At 41.6% G+C, this 9,551-nt stretch overlaps 1 protein-coding gene across 2 annotated transcripts in view; it reads right to left on the bottom strand.

The window, feature by feature from the left end:
* Positions 1-311: 311 nt before the first annotated feature.
* slc6a17 (solute carrier family 6 member 17) overlaps positions 312-9,551 on the bottom strand; it is a 44,865-nt gene continuing 35,625 nt past the window's right edge. For both annotated transcript variants that reach the window (XM_084366609.1, XM_084366608.1), the window contains 5 exons: positions 9,342-9,534; positions 7,344-7,536; positions 7,088-7,247; positions 5,622-5,784; positions 312-5,485 (listed from right to left, as the gene is read on the bottom strand). In XM_084366609.1, coding sequence (XP_084222735.1) covers positions 5,123-5,485; positions 5,622-5,784; positions 7,088-7,247; positions 7,344-7,536; positions 9,342-9,534 — 1,072 coding nt within the window. In that variant the 3' untranslated portion in view covers positions 312-5,122. The remainder of the gene's footprint in view (positions 5,486-5,621; positions 5,785-7,087; positions 7,248-7,343; positions 7,537-9,341; positions 9,535-9,551) is intronic.

Below are 9,551 nucleotides of genomic sequence, written 5' to 3'. Positions count from 1 at the left end.
TTAAAATGTGTTACAGGCATAATTTCTTGCCTTTCACACATAATTATATTGTCACATTCCTCCTCTTTACTGTACACTGGTAGGCATGAAACAGATTCAGTCAGTAATTATATTAACTATACCAAAATGTAATGATTGTACCAAATGACCTTTGTTTTATACCCAATTAAACCACACTGATATTTGGATTAGTCAAAAATCAATACCGCATGTTCAGGGATTATATGTTCAGACTGATATAATTGCAGCAATGCAGTTTCTTTGCATTTGAACTTTCACATAAATAAGAACAAATGACACACACAACCTAATCTGTTTAATAAAAGTGGTTATTTTAATTTCCTGTTCTCTCATGTTTGTACAGTCCATCACTGTCTATAACCAAAAAAGAAAAAGAAAAAAAAAACTAAGTTTCTGCTAGTCAAACATTTCCTTTTGATTGCGTTGCCAGTTTTGTGCTGGAAGCCGCTCGCAGTTCCAGTGAGAAACACAGAGAAGAGATTGCTTACATTAGTGGTCCCAGTTCACTGTAACAACAGGATTTAATCTACTGGATTAGATCGGCAGCACACAACACTGAGAGAGGAGAAAAAAACATACATTTAAACACCAAAAATCCTGCACATATGTTTACTTTACACACACACCCATACACATAACCTCACACACACACACACACAGTCACAGTCGCTCAGCTATTTTGATTGACAACAACCACACACTAACACCAGAAACACACAGACACCAAAGTAACATTACCGACAGTACAAAATCAAAAAATATCTCAAAATATACAATTATTATTTACAGAGAAGTATACACTCTTACTATAGTTACTCAGTGTGATTTTATCAGAATGTACATCAATATATACAGATTAAATACACGGTCTTAAATACTATAAATATAACTATGGGTTTGGTCACATAAAGACTATTTGCACTGTTAAATAAATACACTATTACTCTACTTTTATTGAGTTAACCTCAGTAATTGAACCGAGTTAACCTCTAGAAGTCGCTTTGTAGTACATAATGCAACACAGCCATCACATGGACACGACAAAGAGACCCTGGAGTTGGAGTCTTTGTTTTCAATAATGAATATCAAATATTTATTCCTCATCATTCAGCAAATTTGAACCAATATGAGAAGACATTGTTCTACTGTGCAGAGTATTTCAATAGTGCTCTAGTGTTTTCAAATGTTAGAGGCAAGACCTGCTGTGCCTGGAATAAAGAGGTGGGAGCTCCTTGGCAAAATGTGCAACATGTGTTGACTTTAAACATGAAGTTGCTGTTTCCAAAAGGCTATGTAAACTCATGTGTTTTAATTGTGCTCTCCATGTAGCGTATCCCTCACATCCGTATCAGCTCAGGTTTGCTATCTCTTGAGTGTGCAGTGCTAGCCCTACAGTGCGGTTGCAGAACAAACAAATGGTCCGGTTTAGCTTCTTGTAAAGACGGCAGTGCATTTCAGTGTGCGGCCTTTATCCTCCAGTGACCCCTCAGAGGATGCAGGAATCAGACTTAACTAACACAATCTACAAGTTTCATCATCCACTTCACCCACACAGTCACACAGTATTTTTAGCTCATTGACTGCTGAGATTGATTGCTCACTAAGACATGAAACTCCTTTGTGCTCACTATTCTGTGCTTCCCTAAATGTGCTTTCACTCTATGCCGAAGCTGCAGGTGAGGTTACGTGCCATTTGTGTCTGAAGCCACTTGGCCGAAAACATCTGGTTTCTTGTATGTTTTTGCAACTAAACAGGTAATAATCTGGTGTCTTAAAGATGTTGAAAGCGTGTTTACATCCTCATTTGTAACATTAACACATTCAGGAAGGAGAGCTTTTCTTGTGATTTAGGTGGAGCGGAGTGTGGAAAGATCCCTTAAAGGTGCTATATGTAAGTTTAATTGTTTTGCTTTATTATTGTCACTTCTTTCTTAGCTGGTGAACATGGTTTCTTACCCCTGAGGCGCTACTTCTTCATCCTCTCATGTTGGACTGAGGGCTGACTCAGTATTGCCTCTTTTGAGGTACAACATAGTATTATGAGACAGGACGGGCAGAGGCTAGCTAGTTAGCATGCTAACTTCAGTAGACATCTCTGTAACACAACACAGACATTTTTTGACATGATATCTTAACTTAAATCTTAGAAAATCTGTTGATTATTTTAGTTAATTTAAATATTTCAAACTGAAATTCTTCCATTGGGCTCCTTTCATATTGTTTTACAGGGGTTCACAGTGCTGTAACGCTCCTCCGCACTCCCTTTAATACAGACTTTGTCCATTTAAAGGTATGATATGCAACATTTCTTCATGAAAATGTCTAAAAATGACTATCAGATGATATGTTAAGAAGTGAGGAAGGAAGTCGGCAAAAGTGACTAAACGAAACGTGAATAAAACTTAAAAACATCTTCCGTTAACATTTCTGCCTGAGTCAAGTAGCCAGATTTTCATCAGCAATGGTCATAGGTCAACAATGAAGACAACAACTCCCATGATCCCAAGCTACTTATGTCTTTTTTTTGGTTGAGAGACCATTAGCAGCAGAAACTACATACTGTGTCTTTAAATCCTCCTCTTATTATTATTATTATTATTGTTATTATCATTACAAAATATATGTAAGACAAAATGTTAACGAACATACAAATCTGTGGAAGATGGGAAAGAATAGATCAAATAAAGGGGTTTTATGGTAGAACAGTACTCGTCCCATCAGTATACACATAAGTATATACCGCACAATGTATCAAAGCTTCTGTAGGCACTACTAAGTACAAGGTACTGTAGCCTGAAACCTGAGCGGATGCAAGAGGCCGCATGACCACAACAGAGTAGGCATGGGTCAGCACTTGCATTATGTAAAATAGGGAGGATCTGGTAGAGACAGCTAATGGCATGGAAGCATCAGTCAACACTGGCACGATATCAACCCGCTTTTAACATCATAGGACGCCACATTATAAATTTAGTGGGTAAAGACATAAAGACCTAGTGAAACAACACACAAAGAAAGCAGACGCTTTACGTGGACATTCAGCCCTCTCTATCTCTCTCTCTCCATATATATAACTATTGCTAACCAATACATATTCTGTGACAGCATTCTTGTGATTAATGTGACGAAGCTTAACAATCAACTCCAGGGTCTCTACCTAATTAAAGTGCTCAAGTGAATGAGACGAGGTCCAAACTCTACACACTACATAATCAAGAAAATGAACCGACAAAAGCATAAGGCAAACAGACGACAGAGATGCTGTTCAGGCACCAAACAATGTGACTGACTGTGCTTCACACTACATCTGTTTAGTCTCAAGTATTGGTGTTGTCTCAGGGAGGGGCCACCAGACAGGAGAGAGGTGTTATTGACTCCTCTGCTGGCCAGCAGAGACACCCAGTGGTGAAATCTGTGTATTACCACTTATTCCAAACATTTACATCACAGTATATTTTCCACATTTTACCCCTAAACATACATTGCCATACAAGATTATACACGAGAAATAAAAAGAAGGCTTCAATTTTCACACCTCACAAAAAGACATCAAAGTGTAGATTGTAGTGCTTATGAAATGATGTCCGTAGTGGTCACAATTTGAGGAACGTACAATAAAACCCAAACATCACCCTTTGCGGGATGAAGCATGATAAATCCACATGGCAGTGAACCTCTTACTCAATGTACTGTAATCTTGTCAGACGGTAAAATGTCTCATCTGTGTACTGCTGCACAAACAGCTGGTGCAGGTGGAGCAGACAAAGCGAGGTGTCCGCTCCGCTCTTCCTCCTCCACATCAGAAGAGGATCTGTATCTATGGCACGTTGCCACGGCTTCCCCTGGGTAACGCTGCTATTTTTAAAGAGGCAGGGTCACAGGGAGCTCTCATTCAGCGGCAGACAACACACTGACGCGCACGCTCGCCTGCGCGTCTGCACGCGCGAGCACATTTCCTTCTTGGGTCTGCAAGCGTGAAGCTCGCCGAACGCAAGCCGCTCTGCTTATCTCTGCTCGTGCGCTGCCACCTCTGCCCTTCTAAGGCATTGATTAAAATGCTTGATTGAAATGATTGATTAAAAATGGAAAAAGCTTTGTCTGGGCCAGCTGCGACTGGAACTGCACAGAGGTGACGTGTGCAGCGACGACTCCAGAGCCTTGTTTGTCGAGGAGGAAGGTTGTTTAAAAGAAAAGTGCTGCTCCGTGTTAAGGCTCAGAGATGCTCTAATGATAGCGGGCGTCTGTGCTCAGTGTTGAAGGAATGAAGAGGAGAAAAGTCTCCCCTTATCTTGCACTACTGCTGTGTATATACACGATTTACGGTGACATCTCAGACTATTGCACAACACATATGTACAGTATTCTACATCAGTGGGGGACGCAGGGATAGAAGGAGATCCATAGTTTTACGAGGACCTTACTTTGTTATTATTGCTGATGGATGATAGGCACGATAAACTTAAAGATGTAATGTGCTTGTAACACTGTTTACACTATCAGAATAATTTCATACTGTTATGGATGTAATCATTTTGTTTTCTAGACGACAACATTGTGAGTCTCCTTCCATCCTATCCCCACGAATAACAATCTTCTACAACCTATAATGATCTCCTCCATCTAAGGACATCCAACTGTCTCAAAAATAACCTTCTCCAAACGGGTAGACATATGGGATTACGGTTCAGTACAACGTAAAGCATTTAAGCGTTGCACACACCTTAACCTCGGCCAGAACTTATCACAAAACAAAGCCTGTATCTGAGCCCTCAGTAAGCCTCACTCCTGCCTCTGTCCCTCTCTCTCTGCCCCTGACAGATGGAAAAAGCTTGTCTCACACTCCCATGATCCCGCCATTACAGCTGGCATTGACAGGAAGTTAGCAGCACAGATCCTACAGCAGGGAAGAATGAGCGATGGAGCAGAAAAAGGGGGGATAGAGGGATTTAGCTCTGGGGGTTAAAGTGTGATGAACGCTGCAACAACCGGCAGTGGATTTTCTCTCCCTCTTGACGTCCTCCTTTCCTCCCTTTTCCTCTGTCTCCCTCTCTCCAAGCAAGGCTGGGGTTTATTGGATGGGAGGATCTATAAGTTCACTGGATCATAGCTCAGACTCGGGCGAGCCAATGTTCTGGTAGCCAGTCTTGGTGCTGGTGCCGTAGTTGGTGTTGGTCATCTCCTGGGTGCCGCCGGGTCCCAGGTAAGCGCGGTGGGCGGGCATTGGGGAAGGTGCCTCGCTGGGGTTCTTGCTGAGGATGAAGCGCTGCTCGTCCTGCTCCTCAAGGTTGGAGATGTCCTTCATCATGCCTTTGCGGTAGGAGACGGACAGCTTGTTGGAGCCGTCTGACATCAGGTTGAAGTGGCGGATGATGAAGACGATGGGCAAGGGCAGCATGGCCACCACGATGAGGGCGTAGGCCATGGCTAAAGCCCAGGGAGGGTAGCTCTGGAAATGCTCTGCGCCCTGGGAAAGAAAGAGCACAGAGAGAACAGGATGAGGCCAACGACAAAGAAGTCTAAAAAGAAGGGAAAGAGGAGGTTCATCTCCTTTGCCACTCACTCTCTCTCTCTGTAAACACACATAAACAAGAGAGACTGACCTCAGCCTCCACCCAGGCGTTGTATCCTGCAGGACTGACAGCCATCTCGATGACAGTGGCGATGATGAGCACTATCAGGACAGCTGGTGACACGTACCTCCACATGTAGTAATAGAAGGAGTACGGCCTGAAACCAAGCATGTCCTCTAGGTCCTGCATGAACCTGAAGGGAAGGGAAGAGAGAAAGAAAGAAAGAAAGAAAGAAAGAAAGAAAGAAAGAAAGAAAGAAAAAGGGATTACATTTAAATGAACAGTTTGTTATTTCTGCCACTCAATCTGAACAAAACAAAAGACGAAAGTAGCGAGGGATCATCTGCTGTTGAAAATCTATCTATGTGACTCGGGCAGAAATGCTTGCAGAAGATGAAATATTTTACCGTTTTATTTGCATAATGTTTAGTCACATTTGCCCACTTCCTTCCTCGCTCTCTGATGATTTATCTGATGTGATCTGACAAGTGACCAAAATACCAACAAACATGGACCAAGTCTGAACATTATCGGAAACATTTGTAATAGTGTAAGTACACAACTCTCCAAATATATAACAGAGCTGTCGTCATTCTAACACATTTTAATGGAGAAATGTGACAAATTATATCTTTAAGTGTCGCAGTGAACCAGACCAATGATGAACATGCACAATACCAGAGACCTGGAAGAGGAATATCTCATGACAGTTTTTAAGTCCACCTGTGCTTTTCATTATATGACAAAGCATTTGTTATTCGTGGTGACAGGTGGATGCAAGTTTCACATCTATAAAGTGTGAAGCACTGCATTGTGAGAATAAAGTATTTTACATGATCTGTACACTACTTTTGTTTACAGCCAAGCTAGTGGCTGATTAAGGCTGTACAAGCTAAATGCTAATGAGAGAATGCTAAGAATGCTGCAGAAAAAAGAGGTCTGTTCACAATCTTAATCTAGCATGTTACCTGATCTGTGTTGCTGAGTGAAGCTAACAATTTCTAGTTGGAACTTGACTCCAAGTACAGGCGAGGCTGTTGGGAATGTCTTTACTGTTGCAAGTGTTAGACAAATAAGAATTGCAACCTGATTATGAAAAGAGATCGGATCAATAGTTATTACAATTGATCCTCAGAGGAAGACACGTCTGTTTAGATATTTCACTTAAAACCACAAATGTCAACCTCAAGGTGGCGCTAGAGGAAAACTCTATAAACTCCGTATTCAAAGCGAGTAGAATCCATCCTCTGGGAACCCTTCATGTCTGTACAAAATGTCACGGCAAACCATCCAATACAGAGATATTCAAGTCTGGACCAAAGTTGTGGACTGACGCTGCTAGAGTGACTAAAATTATTCAGATTTATTGTGAATGTTCCCATTGGAGAGAGTACCGCTAGTTTAAAAAATGATCCACTACAAATGTCTACTGGCACCAAACACGCTGCCTGAAAATGAGTTATATCCAAGTATGGCTCCGGTTTAAGTTACTGTACCTCTTAGTGCCGTAGATCCAGGCCACAGAGATGTTCTCCAGGATCACCACCACAGTGAGAGGCAAACCGGCTGAGTAGTCGTCAAACATGGTGACAAAGTAGTTCCCTGACCGCTGCACAAACAGCAGGCCTAACAGGAAGGCTATGACACAGCAAGCCACTGAGGAAGAGAGGAAGAAACATCCAGTGAGCACAGCAAGACTCAAATACAAGAGATATGATTTCTTTTTTAATTGGATCAAAAGAGTTAGCTCACCACACAGGATCTCTTTGCGGATCTTGAAAGCATCCAGTATGGGCGTGGTGATGCCGGTCATGGTGCCGATCATGCTTCCCAGACCCAAGTTGATGAGCATGAAGAAGAACATGACTGACCAGAAGGGACTGGCAGGGAAATGTGTCATGGCCTCTGTGAAGGCGATGAACGCCAGACCAGTGCCCTGAACCGCCTGGAGGACGGAGAGAAGGATGGTTACAGCGGTCAAAGGAAATTAGTGATCCTGTGTGGAAAAATCACCCACTTAGTTCTATTTCCAGGTTCATTAATTATAGTGCAGTGATTTAAGGTGAGTGGGTTGAATGTAGACTGTGGATTATGCTTAAAATTCCAACACAAAAAACACAACAGTAGGATGATAATCACGGTGGCCGGACAATATTAAGGTGAACCATAAATAATCTTTGTAGTGACAGTTATTTCAAGATGTGACCAAAACATAAGTACACTGGAGATGAACATCCAAAACTGTGATTATTATTAGAAAATGGGGGCACAAATTACAACCACTTGACTACATCTACAGATATTAGTTTGGAAAACATCCACTGATGACTGATCGACCCTGGAAAAAGTGAACAGTGGAGAATAGGTTAAATTACAATAACAAATTGTATCACTGTGTTCTTTTGGAAATATAGATTTTTGGAGATGTGTGTGTGCAGCTTGACCACATCACCTGTAAAGTTTACTACTCAAATTATTGTGTGTTTTGCCTGTAGGAGGTGCTCGTTGTATAGGTGCAGTGATACACTAAGAGACGTCCATTAGAAAATAACGGACATGGTAGAGAAAACTAAAGCCGCCACTAACGATTATCATTTTCTATTTGTGTGCTATTTTGTTTCTCAAACAATCAATTCAAAGTTTATTATATGAATTTCTAAAAATAGCGACACATGGTCATAATTTCCTGGAGTCAAGTGATTTTTTGTTGTGTTATCGGACCAACAGTTCAACACCAGGCACTTAATTTACCATCATATATGACAAATAAATGTAGAGAGGCTAAATGCGTTCACCTGAGGAGAAAATGTTTGTCTGTGTTTATCTGAATAAACGAGAATGCTCAAAAACTCTGTGAGCAGCTCTCACCTACATGAAGTGGCTGATTCTGCTAATCTGTGGGGCTTTTTTCCTTTCTTTATGCGAGAGCCTGGTCTTTCAATATGAGAGCATGACTCATTGAATTCATGTTCAGATTCTGTAATGCTTTCCCTCAAAAGCCTGCACTCGCACTCTAAATAGCCTCTGCCTGTGCTTAGATTTGCTCTGCTCCTGCTCAGCCTGCACTCAGATATATTGTTGCTTGCACAGATTTATTGTGCTCCAGCTTCAACCCTTCTCCTCGCAGTCAGGCTGCTTCTGTGCATTTGTGAAACGTCGGATTTATGCTATGTTTTCAGATTTTCCGTGCAACGACCCAGTCAAAACAAAGACTGGGTCGTTGCAAAGAAGACCAAAGATATGATCCCTGCCTCGTTACTGGTGTGTTCACTTGACTTCTCAGAGCCCCGTTTATGGGTGGTTACTCTTCAACAATTAGCAGCAATGACTCCATGCAGGTGAGAGCTTCTTTTTTGAGGTATCTCTTGAATTCATAAAAAGAGCCTCATTTTATTCTCCATGAAAAGGGCAGAATTGTTATTCTGTTGCGAGTGCATTACCTTCTGTAGCATCAAATTCTTGAATCTTGAAGATTTGTGCAACTGGAGCTGGAACTTTTTTTGCATGAAAATAATTCAAATCTATTGTGAAATTGATTGATTGATAATCGACTAATCGTTGCAGCTCTACAGTAAACACTACTTTGCTCAGCATCATGGTGTTTTTAACCTCCCTTTTCTTCTATTAATTAACAGTTTTGGGATAACTTGTCGTGCATCATCATTTCAACATAAACACTTGATATACACTTGATTATTCAGTAAACAATCCCATTCTCATTTCAGTTTATGAACTTCCCCCCACTCTGACCTTGTTGAGTTCGTCCTCTAGCATGCAGGCATCCAGGCCCAGCTGGCCGAAGCTGTCCTCTTTCACCGTCTTAATGACTCCATACATCTCCGCGTAGTCCTCGGTGGACAGATGGGAAAAGTTGATGTGAGGAGGGATCAGCTCTCTGCTGAGCACACCGGTGTTTAAGTAGCCCAGGATCTTCTCTGCATTGCTGCACGCGAAAAAATA

This window comes from Pagrus pagrus (genome assembly GCF_965226575.1).
Source record: "Pagrus pagrus genome assembly, chromosome: 11".
Classification (NCBI taxonomy): domain Eukaryota; kingdom Metazoa; phylum Chordata; class Actinopteri; order Spariformes; family Sparidae; genus Pagrus; species Pagrus pagrus.
Note: the sequence above shows the minus strand (reverse complement) of the source record. Positions and strands in the feature narration are given on the sequence as shown.